At 38.5% G+C, this 22,804-nt stretch overlaps 2 protein-coding genes and 1 long non-coding RNA gene across 4 annotated transcripts; 1 reads left to right on the forward strand and 2 right to left on the reverse strand.

Annotated features, from left to right (window-relative positions):
* The first annotated feature begins 9,632 nt into the window (after nt 1-9,632).
* On the forward strand, nt 9,633-11,158 carry LOC116266067 (aspartic proteinase CDR1-like). The gene has a single exon (XM_031647145.2). The coding sequence runs from the start codon at nt 9,663-9,665 to the stop codon at nt 11,031-11,033; it is 1,371 nt and encodes a 456-aa protein (XP_031503005.1). The 5' UTR covers nt 9,633-9,662; the 3' UTR covers nt 11,034-11,158.
* Nucleotides 11,159-12,188: 1,030 nt separating this feature from the next.
* On the reverse strand, nt 12,189-14,442 carry LOC116266158 (uncharacterized). Of its 2 annotated transcripts, none has more exons than XR_004175280.2 (4): nt 13,768-14,442; nt 12,977-13,162; nt 12,572-12,755; nt 12,189-12,483 (listed from the first exon to the last, which is right to left on the reverse strand). It is a non-coding gene; the product is annotated as an uncharacterized LOC116266158 (long non-coding RNA). The 2 variants fall into 2 exon arrangements; XR_007575035.1 differs by having other exon boundaries at nt 12,572-12,787.
* Nucleotides 14,443-17,312: 2,870 nt separating this feature from the next.
* Nucleotides 17,313-18,189, reverse strand: LOC116265307 (21 kDa protein-like). Its single transcript, XM_031645860.2, has one exon. It carries the CDS (start codon nt 18,093-18,095, stop codon nt 17,469-17,471), a length of 627 nt encoding a protein of 208 aa, XP_031501720.1. The 5' UTR covers nt 18,096-18,189; the 3' UTR covers nt 17,313-17,468.
* Nucleotides 18,190-22,804: the final 4,615 nt, after the last annotated feature.

The raw sequence follows: 22,804 nt of genomic DNA on the forward strand, positions 1-22,804 counted from the left end.
CATTGGGGGAAGAAGACCACTGTGCCATTATGTTGATGATTTTTAGGTGGGGTATGGCGTTTTGTACGTGGGGGTAAAGAAGTTCAGCCATTGATCCACTTTCGCGCAGAATCTGGTAAATGGCCATAGATCTTTGAAGGATAATATGGGAAGACGACTCCAACAACCAGGATTCAATGGGAAACTATCACGATGTAGTTTATTACTATTATTTATGCTCATTATGATCTTGCTTGTAATGGAGAAAGCCCATTATTTGACAATTAAATGCCGTAATAAATATGTATTAGTTTCATTTTATTTGAAAACTATGCTTGCACAAAATGGCACGCTCTCCTGCTTTGTTTTTTCTCATTTAAATACAGAGCTAAGTAAAAGACCCAATAATAGGAATGCCATTTGCAACTTACATATAAAGATCTTAAGGATAAGGATATCCTACCGGTCTAGATGCATGAAGATTTCAACTTAAAAGCTTAATTGGTTTCTTTCTTTTTCCTTTTAGTTTTGGACTTACAATCTCCATTGAGATTGACCCAGTTTACCCTGTTTGTTTTATGTTTTAAGGTACGTCAAATGGGCAATAGCTTTTACATTTTTTTTTGACCTTTTGTTTTATGACGATGGTAGAGAAAATGTGAAGGGTGCTGAATTGAAGGTTTTAATAAAAACTCTATGATTTTTGTTGACCGAGCTCTTTGTCTTTTATCGTTAGGTTGATGGCTAAATTCTCACTATAAAAAGCCAAATGTGAGTGAATGATGATTTTAGTTATCTAGAGTCACTAACCATCTAACCAAGGTTGTTTATCTAAAGCAAAGCAGATGGATGATTGAGAAAAAAATAAAAAAAATGTGAATTAATATTAGATGCAAAGATGTCTATCACTTTTGTTTCATTGTTGTTCTCTTAACTGTCTATCATGTTGGATCACAAGACATTGGATAAATGGTTGAGTGACTTCGTAAAACTAGAATTATCATATTATATATATATATATATAACGCCAGAGAGAGAGAGAGATCATTGATTCGTTCTAAGAGCTTTACTAGAGAGAGAGATGGTGACATTTCAGATATGCATCCAACCGACATATATTGGTCACTAATTTCGGCGAACAAGTCCTCCCCCACTTTTCCATTCAAACTTTTATCTAAAAAGAAACATTTAATCTGCTTGCCACATAAGGAAGTATAATTTCCTATGAAGACGATTCAGCTGCTCCCACCTCCCAAAATGCCTTTCATGATACCATGCTTCTTCTTGCCGAATCTTCACATGAATCATTAAATCTTCTAAACAAATGAAATCTCTCATACTCAACTACTTCATGTCCAAATCTGGGCTCACGGTATCTTGTTCCAACTTAAGAACTAAGAGAAAAAAAAGTTGATTTAAACCCAAGAAAGGAAACTATCAGGATATGGTATATATTGGCCACACAGAGTTATGTCAAATTTGATTTTCTACATATTTAGACGATTCTAATCCATACCATCTACGTCGCATCTGGTTCTAATTAGGAAAACTTAAAGGCCCATTTGTGGGCCTCGACTTGGGCCAGATGGCTTTGAATCATGTCAGTTCCTGAGAAGGCAAACATCAGCACAAGTGATCTGTGGGTCTGTTGCATGATTCGCATTGAACTCTTTTGTTATTGGGTAGTGGTAAAAGCATCAAAATCAACTCTACTTCAAGAAAAAGAAAGGCATCTATATCTTTAGCAACTTGTCTTTTATCTTTACTTATCTTCTATCTTTACATATGTTACATATGAAGAGTCGTGTTTAACAATGGCACCATGACGTCCCACAGATAGAGCCCACACTACATAGACCTACTAGACAAAATAAATTAGTTGTTTATGCAGGAAAGGAAAACATTTCGTGATGAGCAAAATTGCCTTGGAGTCAACTAGAAAAATAATAAATGATGATGATAGATGAGGTGGTCACTAATAAGCAGCGAAGGGTGTTACATCATGATCGATTCCCTTGATCACATCTTATTTTCTTTTTTACATTGTCTCTGTAAGGTTGGAGGAGTAGTTATATGCACCCGGTGCACAACCCCCAGTGCATGACAGGTGTCCTTCTAGCCCATTTATTGGGGCTACATGTCAATTGTCATGTACATGGACCCGCACTGTGTACAAGTCCACAAACTTGTGCATATATCCAGCTTCCAATAAGTTGGATTTTTAAAAACAGGCAACTCCTCAAGTCCATTCGTGGCTGTGGTTTGGATGAATGAAATCCTGTAAAGGAGAGTGATAACCATGAGATCCAGTAAAGATACTACCAAAAGTTGCAAAAGTCGAGTGTTTTGGAGGGATAATCTTAACTTGGTGGATGTGTTTGCCTGTTAATCACTCTAAGCAGTGGTGGAGAAATTCCTGGATAAGGGGTTCTTTAAATTTTATATTTTTAAGGGCACTTATATGTAAAAAAGTGAAAACTAATGAACTTCTTACGTATACATAAAGTAGATTCTATAGGCTGGTGTTGACAATTGCTCGCAGCAGCCATAATGTGGCTCCGCCACCGACTCTAAGTTTAGTAGGTCTATGAAAATTAGAACATTTGAAGTGTATGTTTCAAAATGGAGTGAAAAGGTTGGCTTCGAAGTTGGAATAAAGGAAGGCCTAGATTTAGCCATCAAGGTAGATATAGGCGTGTATGTGAGCCTAGACATGCAGGACATGAATTCACCTGATGATTAAAGGTACTCATGATTTTGATACAATTCAATATCTAATTCGAATCTAAATTAAGTAATTAGATTTAATAAAAAAGTTCAATGTGATTAGGAATCTGGATGGGAGTACGTAGTATTGCATAGACTTTTTCTTACTGAGTTCAATGCTTATTCAAATTTTCATGGTTTTTTTTTTTTCAATACAGTTTCATGTAAACATTCGTATGCAGCATTAGATATGAAAACATTTGTATCCAGTCCAAGTCTACATGTAGTTGCTAGCAAGAGATGTTCCCCACAAATTACTGTTCGTTTAGTCATTCATTTTCATTGATATTTGTTTTCTGTCTGATGAGTAAGCTGGGTTAGACAGGACAGCTTTTATGCCATATAGATGTATGTAAACTCCTGAGCTCTTGAGTATTTTGAGTCAGACACCTTACTAGCTCAGGTGGGTCAGACAAGTCCCATGTAGGTGATTGAGTGACTCATACTGATGACATTATCATTGGTATGAAAATAAACTCTCAAATCTGCACATGCCATACATCTGTTTTATGCTATCACAATTAATAGGCATTCTTCACGAAAAATTGCATATCATAATGAATCAAGTTTCGTTGGGATCCAACACTTATCCCATTTTCTTGGGTTGAATATATAGGCAAACAGATCCTTAACAATTTTGCTTCGAGTTGACAGTGGTAGATCCAGGAATTCCTGGCTAAGGGCACAGTATGGCGAACCTGGGTCCAGTCGGGGCAGCTAATATGGCTGCAGCCAGGGACCAAGTCTATTTTGCATTTAAAATGCATGAGCGAACAGCCCACACAGGCCTATATGTATATAGTTCTGCCGCTGCTTCTAGAGGTGCATCACAGTTGTTCTGTTGACCCAATTCTTCAAATCTGGAAGATCTTGAGACTTGAACTCAAACCCCCCTAAGGTAAGAGTGGGTGCCTTGCTAGAGTCTGCCGGGCTCTTGGGCCTTGGCCGGGACCCGAGTTCAAATCGGGCTGGGCTCCCATATTTGGAATAAACAAGCTTGTCTGATCATAGACGTTTGTCCACAAATGCTAAACCTGCAGCTTCGATGGTGAATGAATGTTGCATTAGTTTTTCGATAGCTACAATGCTTAGCTTCAAAAAGATACAGGCCTTCTAATGGCAGATAATCACCAGGTAATGGAAACTGGTTAGGCGAATATCTACCAGATAATTAATGATCTTAAGGGCATGCCTTCAGCATCCAGCTCTTGATTTTGATCTTCCACTTGAATGTCCAGAGTCCTACGCTTAGCCGGGTGGATGAAGCACTTGTTGGCAATAAGTTCCGGATGACTTCATTGTTGTTATTATATGCATTATATTCTTGGTCTGACGACCTCTTAAAACACAATGGCACCACAGGTAGGGTCTTATAAAAATATGCTCAATGAAAAAATATAGGAGTATTTCATCTTCAAAAGGGTTAAAGCCACCACACTTCCCCATCCCCCCGTGGTACAAAGCTTACTTTTGGTGCCTGGGGGCAATGCTTCAGGCGTTGCTTCAATTAGCATATCAGTGATACACTCAGTCCGTTGCACCAACCCCCTCAGGGATGCCCCATGAAACAATGAATAAACATGATTTTGGTCTACCTAAGTGAGTTGAACTTGAGACATTCTAGTTGAAAGAATTGAAGTTTTAAATACACTAAGTCTGCGCAAACTCGCTGGTAGTGATACGGTTTTTGTCATAGAGGGCAGTGGATGAGCCACATATGAGCCAGAAGCGGAACTGTCTCCCCCGGATTTTTGTTGCACCCATATTCCATGCCGAATGTGATTTTGATTCATAATGTTTGAAGTCCAATAGTGGTCATAGTTAAAGTTCCATAGCAGGTAAAATTTAAAAGGTAACTTCTGAATTTATGTTCTTTATATAAAATCTTAGACGCTCAAACAAAATTCATAAGGTTAAGATTTTCAAACATTTTGAGGTTTTGTACTGTGAAGAACCCAAGAGCATATAATGTGATCTTTGACAAAATGATTCTATGAAATGCAATTATAAGCCAAAGCTTTGTGCAATTATATTGTGCACGAGAGAGAGAGAGAGAGAGAGAGAGAGAGAGAGAGAGAACATAATTCAAAATACTGTTATTTTAATTATGCTCACCCACCTCCACTTGAAAGATGGCTAAGATGATGAATTTTCATTATCCCTTTTTCTTTGGGAAAAAGAGCTTATAAAGTCCTTTGAGACGTTGAATTGAAGTTCAAGAGTTCTGCATATGAGGGGTAAACGTGTTAGAGCAGCATGGATGGGCTGCTTTGCTTGAACGTCACCTTAATTCCAATATCCTTTTCTTCCTCATGAGCCGAAAGTTTAAACTTGATGAACTGGGATCGTCTACTTGATCAGCCAGCCCAGCCCCTTTATTCTCAATGATGTGCTTATTCAGAAAAAGCCGACTCTATGTGCTTTATCACGTTCTTTCCCCAAGATCATGTTCTTAGTTCATATACGAAAGAGAGCATACGTTATAATTAAGTATCTACTACGATTAGATAGATAGTTTGTAGACTGTAAAGCAATGCTGAAGTACGGTGGAGTCGACACCTGAGTCACTGAAAGGAAGTCCTATACCATGAGGAAATAAGGGGTTGGGCGGAGGTTTCGACCTTCTTCTGGGTGGTAGGAAACCTTGCTCACCCAAAATTCGTAGACTGTATAAGCGGGTTATTATTGATCTCTTGCCGTGTTTAACTGATAATTTAAGCATTCCATGATACTTTCCTTCATTCATGGCAGTTGGGTCTGTCAAAAGGTTGGATCTGGATCTTTTATTTCCAAGGGCAACAAGTTTGGATCCAGCATGATTAGAAGAAATGAAACTGAAGAGCTCCGGCTATCAGTACTTTGGTTTCAAACTCCAGTTCGAACAAGAAGAGTGCTCCATGCTAAAGTGCCTTGATGATCTAGATATCTGGGTAAGGCGCCGACAAAAACATATGAAGCGAGCGTAGATTTAGGTATAGCCGGCATAGCCACAGAAAATACGTATTATTTTAAAAAAACATTTAAAACATTAACAACTGGTCAGCTGAATAAAACGAGAAAAAACATTTTTTTTTGAAAAGAAAACAATTTTTTCCCCTTTTTTCATTTTCTATGGCTGTTTGGCAACTGTCCCACCGATGCCCACTACATCTTCGTTCTGTCCATCCAATTCATAGCGTTCTCTGTCTATTAATTGATCGTTTTAGGAACAAAAAACACTGCTTGTTTTTATCCAGTTTTGTACATTTTGTTTGTCCTGTTCGTTGTGTCTGACATTTACTAATTTACTTTTCGTTTTAACTATTTATCAATTTCGTCCATTCCATTCCATTCTTTCTGTACACTGTCTGGTCCATTCCATTCTTTCTGTACACTGTGTGATAACAAACACCATTTGGTAATGTATGAGAAATGAACTAATACTCTGCTTTGCTCTTTTAAAAATGTTTGACAGTAATTTCCTTTTGTTTAAGAGCAGTATGAACGTGGAGGGAAAGGAACAACACAAAACTCTTTGCTCGCACTTTCAAGAGAGGGTTAAAAACAACAAGGAAGAAGACAAATATTTACGTGGTTCTCCGCAATAATCTCCTACGTCTACGATCGCACAGATCTTTTTTCTATTCACACTCACAGATAAACCCAAACACTTTCAGAAAAGAAGACAAAGAAAAAACTGCGGCCCTCCTCTCAACATAAGGATTAGGGCGAAACTCGCATTTGTATAAAATGACATAAATGTCCAGTATAGATCAAGTTCCATACACCAACAATATCGCCTGGTTTTCCTCCCCTTTTCTTACATTTTTTAAATCTAAAACTTCTTGGTAGCTCGAGGTTTTTTACAAGAAAAACAAGCCTGGCCGAAGACACCGTGGATAAAATCATAAACCAGATACAATCAATACCAAACAATCCCAATGATTCTAAAACTTGTCATAACGTTGCAAAGTTCCTGAATCCCAAAACCAACAAATCTTGTGATGTTGCAGCTTGTACATATTTGAACAGGAACCTCTCCCTCGTTGAACAGAAAATCTTGCAAGATTACTTCGATAGCCATCGCTTCTGAGAAGGTATAGAAGAAGCTGCTGGTTTTTGCTGTTCGTATTCCGGGTCAAAAGAAACCTGTTCTCTCGGTTCATGGTGCCTTCTCTAGCCCCATCAACAATCCTGTGTTCAGCCTTCTTCAAACTGGAAACTGGAGCACAGGACAAATTAGAAGCAATAGAAAGAGAAAACAAAAGTAAACTGCACATACGCTCCAATTAATTATGGTGTTCAGATTCTTGCTTGGTAAGTTGGTATGGTTTTAGTTGCCATTTTACCTGACTTCTAATTACATGTAATTGGAGAAACAAGAAATATAGCGGCCAAAAATTTTCTGTAATTTCATACATATTGGGTCATTTTCCACAACAATCTGCAGCCATGCCTGGAATGTGCAGGCGAGACACTGCGCTTTCGCTTTCTGCAATCCCTTTTTGATGGAGATTTTCCATCTTCTCTTCTGCTCACATGCATAACGTCTGCCACCTTCAATTTATAATGCATGTCTGCATCTAAAGTGATTGGTGATGTGTATTACTGCTCTAACGTGATTGGTCTTCTCTCTCTTTCTTAATTATGATTTTTTCTTGGATGTATATAAATGTAACATTACTTTTCAAGGCTCAATAACAGTGATCGTATTGTTGCCATCCTCTGCTCTTTCCCTGTTTCCTTTATTCCTTTGTTTTCTGCCTCTGTAACCTCTGTTTCTCCCTGCAACCTCTGTTTCCTGCAAATGTAAGCAAAATCGGTTCAAATCAGTTGATTCAAACAGAGTTAGTGACAAATTACTTGAATGGATGGCTGATTCAAGAGTGACACAAATTTTTAACAATTTTAAGTAATTTAGTATATTCTTGTTTTTGTTATTTTTTATATGATATTCATTTGTTTTTTTAAAATAAAATTTTGTTAATGCGTCGGTGAGGATGATTCACCAAATTGGCAGCTTTGCTCATTCAATTGATCTCAAACCGGTTTTTATGAAAATGGTCTCCAATATTATCTTCCAATAGATGAGACACTTGTCTGTTAAAAACTAATAAAAAGTCTCAAGTATGTTTTATAAAATTGCAAGTACACAAGGTCCAGAAACTTAAAATCTTAAAGTTTTACGGTCTTATCTTCAGCTGGTTGTTTAATTTTACAATAAAGACTCGAATCTGGGTATCTAATTGAATTCTACTACTTCTAAGTTATGAAAAACTACACTGAAACACTATACAAGTGGGAAAAAAATCAGATTTGGACCTAAAAATCCAACCAATTGAAACCAAATCCAAATTTAGAAAACCTGGTGAAATTACCAAATCAAATGAAAATGTCAGGAAATATGGAGCCTGTTAAAAAAAAGGAGCTGCAGTTTACGTGCAATTACATTTAGATGCTCAAGATTGTGAATCAGATTAAAGCGAATAAGTAACGACCCGATCGAATCTAAGGCTTATTTATGATGTAATCCAAATCTGATCAGAACTATATTAATTTGGATCCTGTTTTAATGTCCGAATATTAACTGGGCCATTCGAAATCAGCTGTTTGATCAAGTTTCAACTTGGGGTCGCCGTTGGCAGAAAGGAGTATATAATTATTTGTTAATTTGCCCCTTTGTTTCAGCAGAATTTAGGTCACGTCCCTGGTGACGCTTACCTGGCCCTCCGTTAATTAATTCCTTGGCGTTTCATCCTTGCGCAGAGGGGCAATACTGGGAAATCCTGATCGAGGAAATATAAATAAGTTGTCGTTTCTAATACGATACGTTTTTGTGTTCTTAACTTTATATTCCAATATTGATCTCCTGGTTTTCCATTGTTCATTGCTTACTTTTTCTTGGTAATTGGTGTTCTGTTCTTCAAAGTTATAAGTACGACACATTTTTTTTAATCTTAAAGTATATATGCATTTGATTCTTCTTTAAATTTCAAACGTTGTTTGCTATTCTTTTTTTTAGTAATTAATTTGCAATTGCTGTTTTACAATTATTTTCACTGTATTGTCGATTAATCTTCTGAAGTTTACTGCACTTCTTACTTTCTTCTTATGGATTTTATGTTTAATTTTAACAACAATGGAGGTGACGTTACCTTATGTTTAATTAGGATATGTAAATGCGCTTGATTTTGCATGAACTTTTATCTTATTTATGGCATTTTTTTTATAATTTTTACTTATTCCAAGATTTTGTGCTACTGTATTTCACTTTTTAATCGATTCTTCTAATTTTTAATTGTCTACAACTCTTTACTGACCTTTTATACATGTTATCGTCTTCCAATAATACATAAGACGTTGTCCTATATTCATTGGGCAGAGTACTCTCGGATCATTTCCTTGAATTTTCTACTTTTTTTATTTTTATATATATATTTACTTACACTTTTTTTATTGCATTTTTTGTATATACTCAATTGTTCTAACCTTTTTTGGCTGCTTACTTTTCTTTTATAGATGTATCTTATGTATGTTGATTCTTCGTTAGTTTTATATCTTTTTTTTTAAATTTTCATTATTTTTAGTTTGTATTATTTTTACTTGTCATATTTTCTTTTTATATTCACACAATTGTCCAATAAATGATTGAATAAATCGTGTGGTAAATCAATTCAAAAACCGTAAATGATCGACGAAAGAAAAAGTTAGATTCTGGAATTCAATGATTAACGATTAATTTATTTCTAATCATAAACCTGATCTTCAAAACGTCTTCTTTGTGATTAGTGCCAATTAATCACTTGAGTAATTTTTCATCCCTTCAAATTCTGTTAATTATAATAATCTGCAGCCATAAATACCACCATATTTTTTTTGTGAATCGTCATCTGCACAACCACAAAGTTCTTACTCATCACTGTGAAAATTCTAGCGCCATGAACGCCTACACGATCCTTTTCAACTTTTTTCTTGTTCTTTTCTTTCTGCATTTTTCTCCTACCAACTCTGCTAGAACTGTTCTCAGCACTGGTCCCAATGGTTTCTCTCTAGAACTCATTCACCGGGACTCTCCTCGCTCTCCTCTCTATGATCCTTCTTCCACTTCCGCTCAGCAAGCCGAGCAGGCTGCTCTTCGCTCCATATCGCGCTCAGGCTACTTCGCCTCCGGATTAACAGCAACGCCTTCTTCTTCTACCAATGGCGTTGCTCAGAGCCCCGTCAGGCCGGGAAACGGCGACTACCTGGTGACCTTCTCTCTTGGCACTCCGTCCCACTCATACTGGGCAATTCTCGACACCGGCAGCGACCTCACCTGGACGCAGTGCCGCCCCTGCGATTCCTGCACCGGCCGGATCCTCTCCATGTTCAACCCCCTCGCCTCCTCCACCTACATGAACCAGGGCTGCGCCTCCACTGCCTGCAGTGACCTCCCTGCTCGAGAGAAGCACTGCAATGCCAACAGCGTGTGCGGCTTCCGTCACACCTACGGCGACGGCTCCTCCGCGGGCGGGGACCTCGCGTCGGAGACCATCTGGTTTGACGCTGGCGTTAAATTTTCGAACGTCGCCTTCGGATGCGTCCACGACGAACGCGGTAATCTGGCCTTGCATCAGGTCGCCGGCATCGTAGGCCTTGGCGGCGGGTCTCTCTCGCTCATCTCTCAGTTGGGCAACTCCGTCGGCAACAAATTCGCTTACTGTCTCGTTCCGCCGACTGCGGGGAGCGCCACCGGGAAGCTCAAGTTCGGCGCGGCCGCCGTGTTCCCCGGCTCCGGAGCATTGAAACAGACGCCCCTGTCCAGACAAGGCGAGCAGGGAACCTATTACGTGCTGCACCTCGTTGACATCAGCGTCGGGGGCAAAAGGCTCGACATAGAATCTAAATCTTCTCCGAGCATTGTACCGATGAAGAGAAGTGGGAACGGGATTGGTCTGATGGTGATAGACTCGGGCAGCACTCTGACGATGCTGACGAAAGCCGTGTATGCGGCGGTGGAGAAGCAAGTGTCTAGCGCTGTAAATTTCGAATTCGCACCTCCTCCGGCCGGTTATGAACTCTGCTACAGAGCGGATCCCAGCGACCTTAGAAATTTTCCGGCGATCACGTTCAACTTCGAGGGCGCCGACTGGACGGTGCCGGCGTGGAACGCGTTCGTGAGAGCAGGGGAGGGAGTGATGTGCCTGGCGATTGTGCCCACGGACGGAGTGAACGTGTTTGGGAACGTGGCGCAGCAGAACGTGTACGTGGAGTATGATCTTGGGAAGGGGGTGCTCTCCTTCGCTCCCACTGATTGTACCAAGGCCTAATGAATTTTCCTCCTCCTGGTTTTTCTGCTTGTCTCCTTCTCTGTTCAGCAGTAGTTTCACTCTTGTATTAGCGGTAGTTAATCTAGGAGACGATGGTATATATAAAGACTTTGGCGTTTAAGATAGATCCAGTGATTCATGGAGATTAATTTTGTTAAAATTGCATTATTATCTCAAACATAAGATGCAAACATTAGTTCATATATTATATATCTTAAACATAAGATAGGTTATTACCAATGGCCATCTTGCGAAAACGAATTTTCTTCATTCAAACATAAGATTTTTTTTAGATACAATTTGAAGACCTTATTGGGCTTGAATTTAATATAACTACAATTTGAACATGTAATGGGGTATTTCCAGAAAACTGAATCTCCGTTCTTTGGTGCAATCCAATTCGGATGCAAGATTGGATTTGTAACTACAACGAAAAGGGTCATCAGTCATGCTCAAGACCCAAAAACCGTGGCTAAAATTACCTTCAGCCGTGGTTTTTGTTGTAGCTATTAATTAAGATGACTGTGGTAATAGGCTAATAGCCCTTGTTTGTGGTTATTGATCTTTTGTCATGGTTATAGAGAGAGAGAGAGAGAGAGAGAGAGAGAGAGTCCTCACAAAATTAAGTATTTGTATTATAAGAGATATTGTTTACGTATTTCAAAATTACATACAAATATTAAATGAACTGTGAGCAACAAAAGAAAAACTTTTTAACATTTTGCTGATTTTAGCAAAGTTCAGATTAAAAAAAAAAAAAAAAAATCAAGAGCAATTACAGTTGGCAAAGGATAGACTTCCTCCTCCAGTAAGCTAAGAAGCATTGGTTGAACTGTCTTGATCCATCAATTCCTATTCATTGATTGTAAACCATGGGCCAAAGGCTACAGTCATAAAAAGGATATCTGCATAATTGCAAGGTTAGAAGCTTCAGTTAGGAAATGAAAAAACCAATAGAATAGCTGAAAATATTAGTATGTGACTTTGCATAAACTCAAAGATCGATCTTGGCAAAGAATAAAGACTAGTGTTCCTCAAAAAACTTCAGTTTTAGATTGATCTAAGTAAGATTTCTGACTTGCTAAAATAAAACAAAATGTGCTCTGCTTTATCAAACTTGGCAAACTAAAAAAAGAATTAGTGGACAAGGAGAAATAGGCAATCTGATGCATCTGTACATTTTGTGTCGTAACACACACACACACACACATAAAAGTTTGAAGGAGAGCAACAAGCACCACTGCTGAAACAAAGCAGGGGACATGGCTGTAAAAACACAAGGAGGGCAGAGAACAAGTCTCAACGAGAGCAACGAGCACCAGTGCTGAAACAGAGCAGGGGACATGGCTGGACAGAACAAAAGTGATGCAGAAGAGAGAGATCACTACATAGAATCCCTTCTTCTCCTCAGACCCTTCATTTTCCAGTGAATCAGCATAAAGGATGGAAGCTGTGGAGAGCAAAAAACACACGGTAGATGTTAGATATTGAAATCAGAAAAATGGGCATGTGATGTCTAGATTCCAATGGCAGCCCACCTTGAAAACAGTTAGCCAACCAATTGAACCCTCTCCTTTAAACTTCAGCCTGCTCTTTGACCCCTCGTCAATGGGCAGCTCAACCGAGAAAGGAAAATTTGATCAAGCAGAAACAACTCTACCACGAATGAATCCAGCCTCCCATGTCTGGAGGCCAACCTTTTACTTTATTGCTCTTGATTTTCTGCAGCAATGCCAAACAATCCATCAAACAATCTGCATCCAACAGAGCCAAAAAAGGATCACCCAAAAGAAAACCATGAATGTTGATAAAAGCTAAGAAAACAAAAAAGAAAAAGAAAAAAAGAAGCAAACTAGTCGCCCTATGGTTTGCAGATCTACAGATGATATGATCATTCAAAATCCATTTCGCAGCTCAAAAAGTTCAAGATCCATAGAAGATACCTTCATCTTCAGGTAGAATAGAAGTCAAGAGAGTAAGGTTATCTGTCAACAACTGCATGATCAAGGTGTTCCTTGTAACTGATCAAGCCTAAACGACCAGTTTTTGTAGTTGATCGGATATCTTCCTTAACAATCCAAATAAGGGGCATTAAAACAGCATCATGCATGCTAAACAATGTTGAAAACCTGAAAATAAACAACTAATAATAAGGTGTATTCACTTGAAATGGTCAATGCAACAACAATTGTTATAGATGGAAAAACATATGAGCATTAACATGTCAATAACCAGGTAACCAGATAATGTTTTGAATTTCTAATTATTTGTATAACATGTTTAATGTGCCACTCAATGCGTAGGCTGCAGCTGCTGCCTTTGACTGTATAGGTTCTAATACATGAGATCACACCAACATCAGCAGGCACTAATACAAGCTACACCCATCAAGTTGAGATATCTATGGGAATGCTCTGAACCTCTGAACGGAACCAAAATTTGTGATCCCATTTTGGCTGGAGGTAAGAAATTTTGCCATCAATCAAGAATATCAAGTCATAAAATAACATCAGAACACCAAAAAGCCATAATGCTGAATCCCAGCACCTAGGACTAAACTGAGAAAGTTGCTAAATGCAGAACACAGTAGCAACAACTAAATCGGGATACGTTTGTAACAAACTAAACTGAGAAAGTTGCTAAATGCAGAACACAATAGCAACAACCAAATCGGGATACATTTGTAACAAAAACCCTGTGAATCACGCGACAAAAGAAACATATCTATACATACCACGGCTGTTGTATGACACAACGGCCAAGGAACCTTGTGGCCCTAAACATCGTCGCAACAATTCCACTGCCAAAATCAATAGTCAATGACGATAGTAACACATGGTCACAAATCAATCAACCCAGTAACGCTCTTCAATTAACGCATCATCGCAAATTTGAGGGGCGCAAACCAAATCACGTGACAAGATCGTCGCAAAAATGGACACTTCATCTAAGGAAAGATCGCCCACCGGTGCGCTTGCGAACGAGACGCCCAATGCCCTTAACTGCGAGAGTGGATGCATATCTTCGATGTTCCTTTCTGCATTCTGATGGCCACAGGCCCACAAGAAAATCCTACTGAACAATGGTAGCATCATCACATAGATAACATCAAAATCTTTCTACTATCCAACGCAGCCGTCAAAAGTGCAGCGATGTATGCAGGAGAAGCCCTCTTCTCCAACATCCTGGATGGGTCGCCGCCCACATCAAACAAACCGAGAGCGGTCCAGTCTCGTTCGTTAGCTAGAGGAGGATGAAGCTAAGGGTGACATTAGATTGTAGAATTAAAACTTTAAAAACAAAATTTCACTTCAAATTGGATATTGTTTTCCTTTGTGTTTGATAGTCTAAAATTTTGGTTCCAGGTTTGAAAATGATGTGTTTGATGAAACATGAATGAAAACCATCATATAACATATGTCTTAAAGAGAGGTGAAAAAAAATTCTAAAATTCAGAAATCGTAAGTTCATACAGAATCACAATCCAGAATTTTAAAAAACTCAAGACTGAACTTATAATTTCATATCAAAATTCTTTGTTTGATAATGCAATTCTCATTTCATCAAAAACAAGAATTTTAATTCAAGAATTCCATAATTTCTGCCTCATCAAACACCCCCTTAGAGACAATGATGAAGGTTAAACTCAAACAAACATCGTTGCATCTTGTTACATATTTACTCAAGGAGCTTCATGGTCTAGCTGATGATACATATTCACAAGGTAGCTAAAACTTTGCTTAAAAAAGTACAAAATGAGATTGGTATTTCACATTAACAATGTCGTCACTTGGTGGTGTTTCACATTCATAAGGTGGCACCTTGTGAATTGATCAGCATTCTCCAGCTTGCCCAAGGAAAAACAAAATAGAGGCAAAAAGAAAGATGGTTCTTCAGATAAGGTTTTGATATCTTCAGACCAAGATCTTGTTATTAGAAATCTATTTACTGAGCCTATACATGTTGATCGACTATAGTACATTATAGGCTATTTGTATAAATAGGTCCAAGACACCTAATAAGATTGGATCAAATATGTATAGAAACCTAAGCAGATCCATATCTGGTTTATGATGAACAAAACCATCGTTTGGATTCTTATAAATCTATAAACATGTTCATGGTCCCAATTCTAAAGGATTAGGAAAAGGTTCCTCCATGGATTTCCTCGATCGCTATCCTAGAAGATATTATGTTGCACTTTTGAATCTTTTTGAGCATCCACTGGACCCTCTTCCAAAATTTGTGATAGACATCGGTGTGTTCTTGCTTCGCTAACTTTTTAACGAAGAGCACAATAGATTCTATTGGTTTTGGCATGAACAGTTCATTTGTTTGTTTATGCCGTCAGATCTCTATCAAATGAATTGATCGATAGGCTAAATGACGAACATTGATTGAGAACTTACTGTGAGGGAGAGGGAGCCAATTTTGAACTGTGATCGATGGCGTGACAGGATAGGACCCAAGGCCAGTTATCACGTGCAGACCAAGACTAGAGTGGGGACGGCCTGTTCTATTTTTATATAGTTTCATCAATGCAAGTACTTTTGAAGATCTATAATATGAAATCTATAAATACATGCATTATGAAGTGGGGTACCAACTGTTTGGAAAAAGCTGCAGCTCAAGAGAAAGAAAGGGATAAGAACAGGCGAAAAATCTCGAGAAATATAAGATCTCTAGGCTAGGTGAACCGTGAACCTTCCTTTTGGCCTAGAGCTAGCTGGTGGGTAGACGCGAGAAGGTGAGAGTGATGACTCATGAAATATAGGCAACCGGACTCTCACAAGCAGCTGCCCTCTGCATAATACAGGGCAGTGTTGGGAATCGAGCTCGTGTCAGCTCAACTCGATTAAACAAGCTTACTTGAGTTTAATCGAGTCGAGTTCATGTAGCTCCGACTCATTTATAAGCTCAAGTTTTCATTTAAGCTCAAACTCGACTCATTTGCAAACGAGTTGCAAGCCAGGCTTAACCAAGCGAGTTCGAGTTGACTCGACTCATTATACAACCTTCCTTATATATATGGACCCCTTGAGATTTTGAAAAGTGGAAATTTTCAAAAGTTTTAATTTGGCTCATCTAACAATCTTAGAGAAATATATTTGGCCAATATGAAAAGTTTTAAGCAAAAACTTTCGACCTTCCATTTGCTGATGGCAGTTTACTAGCTACAAAATGCATGAGTGAGCTAGTCTTTGAACTTTTGTGCCGTCATGAGCGACTAAGAATCTCTTTCTGCATGGTGGGGTTTCTTTTCTTACTAAATAGGTATAATAATTCTCGGTTCTTCTCCCACTTAAATTATGTTTTCTAAAGAAGATTTAGAATCTATAGGATTTCAATGGGAGGAGTGAGTGGGATTAAGTGCTACAAGGGGCCCTCTCCAGTGTTGGCCTCTTCCATGATTCCATCTTTCCTTTTTCCAACTTACTGTCATTGAATGATCCCGTGAATTTCTCTATCGGTGGCCATGAAATGTGCCGAGTTGTCGCCGACACATATGATTATTGATGGGTGGGAGCTTTGTTTTGGTTTCCTTATACCCCTTTGGCAAGGGACATAGAGGTAAAGCATCGAATCTAGCATTAAAAGACGTGTTTTGGTAGATCTCACTTTTGTGAATTTTAAATTCATGTTACATGTTAAAAACCATATACTTAAGATCATATTGAGGGAAAGGGGTTCAATCTTAAATGCAGATCTTAGATCCATGGAGACAAACACAACCAAATAGTATATAAAAGTTGAACTTCACCAATTAATTGATGAAAAATATCAGACCTCAATTAGTTTAACGCAAAATTAAGTAAAAGTATCAAAGTTTATGGCCGGACAAAACCACCAAAAGCAGTGATTTGGTGGTGAAAGGAGAATGTGGTTGCTGGAGCATGTTTAAGACCTTCATTAAGTCTCGATTTACCCAAACTTTTATTGGTGTTGTCTTTGTTGTTGCAAGATTTGGTGGTCAGTACTCACCTAGATTTGAGTGAGCAAAAACAATATCTTACTACTCGAGCTATAGTCGAAGCCCCCTTCTCCCCTTTCTTCTTCTTTCACTTTTTTTTTCTTTTACCTCCAAGGTCCAAAACTATATCTGTATCTGACACAGAGCTCCAATGTATGTCGGCTAGCATCCTAAGAGCTCCAATGTAAGTCAGCTAGCATCATAATGGTATGAGAGTGAACATCCATACTACTCAAACCAGTAACCAGTGACGAAACTCACCAAGCAAAAGCTCAAATATGGAGATGACATTTTACTTAGTCAAGGGAGAAAAGAGAAGAGCTTTCATGGAAAACTTGGTTGTCATACATCACACTAGAAGCATATCAACAAGACAAAAGAGGAACAAGAAAGTGGGGAGCAAACCAGTAGCTCACTGGCATATGTATACATATACATGAAACGAGTACCTATTAAGGAAGAGCTCATGGAGAAACTCTCCCCCTAGCGTGAGACAACTTGTTGATCAAATCCAGGGCATTGCTGGTCAACTGAGCAACGCTTCTGATACATGCCCTGATGTCCTGCTTTACCAAGCCGTTCATGGCCCTGCCGGCGAATCCCTCGGTGCAGGTGTCCTCGTCGGTCAGGGCGGCGCTCACCCACGTCTCCAGGTCGTTCATCTCCAGCCCCCAGCTCTTCCTCTTCAGGTGCTCCACCTCCCCAAGCGATTGCTTCAGCATGTCTATGGACTCCGCCACATTCTCCACACAGTCCTTGATGGCGCTGATCTGCCGGTGGCTCAAGGAGCCGGCCTTGGTCATCATCCTGAGCCTCGACACCTTGTCCGACGTCGACCGGGCCTTGGCCAGGCTCTCCAAGAGCGCCGCCCGGGCCAACTCCGTGGAGCTGCACTGGATCTGGCCGGCGTACTTCTCCAACGAGCTGAGGCACACATTTGGGTAGTGGGTTTTCCGGCAGGACCTCACAATGAAGCTTCTGGTAGAGATGGAGCGGTGTGGTCTTGCCGTGGCGGCAGCGACGCAAAGAAGGGAGGCCAGAGTGATGAGGGTGAGGAAGTGCTTGGATGGTATCAGAGAAGCCATAGCCATGGCAGACAGGTTGCTCAGAAATTGGTAGAAAGAAACTCTCTCTCTCTCTCTCTCTGTAGCTCTCTGTTTCTGATTTCTCTTCTGTGGAAGCGGATCCGAAGGAAGGGTTTTTATAGTGGTTTTGGATTAACTGGAGTTACTTAGCTTCCAGAGTGATTATATTACAAGAAATGATTGTGAGAAGACCTGAGGGCCGATGCCTCCCCAGTCGGCAGTCTTTTACCCTTGCCGCTTCTTCACGATTAAAGTTAATATGAATGAATAGGACGGCTCGTGACATGGGCTCCATTCACTTTTTCTTCTTCTTTTCCAAAATAAAATACAGACATTGACAAGAAAATTACATCTCTGTTAATATTTTTATACTAAAGTTTTTAATGAGAATTAACTGAAAATCATTATAATAACGTGATATATATGTTATAAATTAAAACATAAAAAATGAAAGGGGGCCCTCCAACAAGAGCATGTTTGACTGTTTGGAGAAGAACATTTCAAACAGGTTTGACTTCCCATTTGAACTTAAGTTGGGCAGGATTTCTAAATTCGAATCTGAGTCGAACACCTGGAGACCAATAATTCATTACATGTCTTGAAGTTTGAACTTGGATTTTGAATTTGAAACTCCAAAGATTTTGGTGCAGAAAATGAATAAGATCTATCAAAACACCCATAAATATAACTGGCAAAGAGCGGCCCAAGTACCTATGATAAAAGCATCTCACCTGAATGTCATGCTAATTGGTCAGGTAAAGTTGCTAGTTAGTTTTGAGTTCATTCTATGAACGAGGCGCCCCCTCTTTTCTCCGATCTTTTAGGGTCTAGAGCTACTTTACTTTAGAATTTAGATGGAGCGCTGGTAGTGCACGAACAATTGCTGAAGCAAGTTAAATATCAGCTTCTTGATCTTGTTCATACATGCTATGACTTTAAATAGCCTTGGGTTTTACATAAGGAGGCAACCAACTAAGTGTCTCTATTTAGGGATGGTTTCCCCCAATAAATTGGGGCTTTTTTTCATGTACCCATTCTAAAAATTGAAGTATATTCATGAAATACACTACCATAATAAGTTTTGGATCCCGTTCATAAGACAAAAACAATTTGTTACTATTACCAAACTCGCCCTTTCGAAGACATAAACAATTTGTTACTATTGCCAAACTCGCCCTTTCGAACGGCTTAGTATCTTGATGAGGCTCCCGTTAGGTGGAACAAGACTAACCCTCCAACACACACAAACACACATACACATACACACACATATAGCCTCCCCTGCATTGGACAAGGTAGGCTGGCACCAAGTGACAAAAGTGTCGAACGGACAAACTAGCTCCATCCAACCCCATTTCTACTTTCGAGCAGTTCATTTTCTCAAAGTTTTTATAGAATTAATTTTTTTGGAAAGACTATGTGTAAGAGTAACTAATTACAACTATATGAAAAGAAAATACAAATTCACATGAGCATATATAATATCGCGATGCGAAATTTAAGCTGCTTGAAATACGTCAAAATATCTCCGATATTTATGCTGGTGGCTTGAACTGTATTCGAGTCTCCAAGGCCAGGTAGATAAACTGCTGCGTGAATGCGAAACTGGTTATGTAAGTTCTGCTGGTGCATGAAATTTTGTGCATCAATACAGTAAAAATGGCCTCATTTAAAAAAGGAAAAAATACTTAAAAAGATTTTTTTTTTTTTTTACATTTAATTTCAAATCATGCCCCTTTTTTTTCACCAAGAGCAGGGCATGTAACTATGTCTCGCGTGAATGGCTCCCAATCGTTAAAGGGGATTCCATCACGTGACCAAGCCTTATATATTGAGATATTCCTTTCAATGCTCCTCGAGACTTGACAACATTTATTAGAAAATAAGATGCATAATATAATTCAATAAGCTAAAAACCGTGCAACATTGTAATCCACACGTATATTCAAGCCTTGCAAGAGAATGTCACTTAGCTGAATATCTTGGCTGTATATGATTTTTTTACAATATTAATCACAGAGAGAATGTTCATGTACCTTTTTATACAACGTAAAAAAAAAAACTTGAAATCAACGGCAAAGAATGGCGTTAATTTGATGTGTAACAAAAATTATAAGCTAAAAAAAAAGTCTAGTTGTATTGAAAGCCTTGATGAAAGTGAAAAAGGAATCAAGTTAACTAAAAATTTACTTTATTCATGAGCTTACTTGAGAATGAGAGGTTTCACTAATCAGACATGACTTACTTGCTCGGTCTCTTTTCTACTATTACAAAAATAGCATCATAGTATTTTCTATCAGAAATATCTTTGGTTATCTTTGCTTTGATCTAAGAACCACATGATTTGAGATCCTTATATTTGAAGATCATGTTCTTCCTTCTTTGATCTTAAATCAAATATGACTAAGATCCTTAATTTGACGAAACATAAAGACGTTAGTTTGTATTTTTTTTGTCACATAGGCTGCATGCCATATCAAATCCACAATTCTAAAATATGATGTAATCAAACATTATTAATGGGCTTTTTAGGAACGGTAATATTATGGTATTGTCCTATGTATCTAACCCAAACATCGGTTGGTCTTATTAGACACTTTAGTGGTAAATACATGAAACAATAACATACTTTTACTCTTCCCAAACAGTATCTAAAAGTTTCAAAAGTGACATGCTTGCTTCGGAGTACAAGTCACTGGTCTTTTTCATTGTTAGGGTTAGAACCAAGGGGAGGCCAACTGGGGCTTTGGCTCCGCTCAAAATTAAAAAAAAATTACATGCAATTTTTTTTAAAAATTATTTAACCTGATTTAAAAATTTCAAAAAATTATACTTTGGTCTTTGTTAAAATTTTCAAACTATAATTTGTCCCCCTGGCTCCACTCCTACTCATTGTAACATAACAAAGTTTTAGAGAGCAGAAGCAAAGAGCACGGGATACTTCAATTGGAAGCAACAGATGAGAAGCTGAATTTGCGGGAATCATGTTTCTGCTTTTTGACGGTGGCCCGTGTAGATGGTGCGACATTTTTGTTTGGAATCAATATAATAATAAATCCCAACTCCTCATGATATTAACTTCAACTTTTTGCCTTGTTTGGGTTGACCAATTGCGACCACTCGCGGCCGGATCTGGTTTCATTAATGTCATTGATTGATGCTAGCGACTTGATCGGCACCACCTACATCCTAGCCAAGAATAGTGGTAGTTTGGCAGCATAAATACTCTGTGAGTGTTTGATGAAGGTTTATGTTAAATGAGTTTTAGTGTTTTATGAATCTGCTTCCATTGGATACTCGCATAATTTCCTTGCTACCAAACAATTCTTAAATGAATGAGATTTGCATTGGATGTAATTCTTCGAGATTCATGATCTACTTTTGAACTTGGATATGCATGCATGAAAATCAAATATTTGTATTGCACTTAGATTGCTAGATATTAGAAAACACAACACTCTAGTTGATGGGTATAACTATAAGTTTACACAAGTCCCAAATCGAATCACTATATGTTGGAGGACATCTGTTAATGTCTAAATAATAGTTTTCTAAGCAAAGGTTGGGTGGTGATGAGATTGGGGTAGGGTAGGTTAATTATTTTATTTTGTTTTATTTATTTAAATTCTTTTAACTACTTGGTAGTTGGGTTGAGAGATCTAGAAAGGAGAGGAGCCAAATTGGGGTCAGGTTTAAAATTAATTTTGAAGTGGACCAAAATGTCCTCTTTGTACGTTAATGGGGACAGAAGTCATGTGCTCAACTATGCCAACTTGTGGATTTTAGTTAGTGGAGAGAGAGAGAGAGAGAGAGATTTCTTTCTTTATAGAAAAAGAGATAGACAGGTAAGTAGTTTTTTTTCTTTTCTTTTTTTTTTGCTGCTTAAGAAACTACAGAGTTTTACATGTTAAACAATTTATCAAGGGAAATAAACAAATAAAACATGGAGATATTTTTATTAATAATAAGTTTTCAAGTATAATGGTGTTAGGTGAGTAAGAGGAATATTTCATCTTATTATCAAACAAAAGAGTTGAAGCCGGCCTTCCTTCTATCCCCCATAGTTTCCAAGCGTGTAGGAAACTGGGGATCTATCGCAGTGAAAAAATGAGTCTAGCCGAGCTTACTCAAGTCGAGCTTGAATCACTCGACTTTTTATGAAGGCCTGCTGGCATCCAATACAGACCTGAATCCAACCAAGGGTGATTAATCACGCTGCTAAGGACGGCCATCTTCCTTTTTTATTCGTTTTCCTAGCTCTCCGCATTAAATTGATCGATTAATTCCCAGTAGTTTGTGTAGGATTAGTTTTATCTACATATCAGGAAAAGTTAGATGGCGCGCATATATGCATGATGGACATTAGACAAAATAGGTCAGATGATGCCATATTGAAGGACAATTATAGTGGTACATTGGCTGGCCAGAAAAGTGCAGCTGTTAAGCAATTGTGACGTTATAAGTGGCAGAATCCTTTCCGTGGATTTTACAATGATCTTTTTTGTTTCTTCCTTTTTACCCTAAGCCTTAAACTGTTGTGTGCAGTAAAAGTGGCAGTAAAAAAAAAAAAAAAAATCCACTTCTGGTGTACAATTAGCTTGTTTTTGAAAGGACGAAAATCCAGCATGGGTCATCGCCCGGACTGGGTACCAAACCGGTTTTTAGGTATTTGACCAAGGTTGAGTCAGGCCCCATTGTAAAATGGGCTTTGGGTC

Source organism: Nymphaea colorata, chromosome 12 (assembly GCF_008831285.2).
Source record: "Nymphaea colorata isolate Beijing-Zhang1983 chromosome 12, ASM883128v2, whole genome shotgun sequence".
Classification (NCBI taxonomy): Eukaryota; Viridiplantae; Streptophyta; class Magnoliopsida; order Nymphaeales; family Nymphaeaceae; genus Nymphaea; species Nymphaea colorata.

Bases quoted from the DNA above. Each gene is read 5' to 3' on its own strand.
- LOC116265307 (XM_031645860.2), bottom strand. From the start codon at position 18,095: ATGGCTATGGCTTCTCTGATACCATCCAAGCACTTCCTCACCCTCATC.
- LOC116266067 (XM_031647145.2), top strand. From the start codon at position 9,663: ATGAACGCCTACACGATCCTTTTCAACTTTTTTCTTGTTCTTTTCTTT.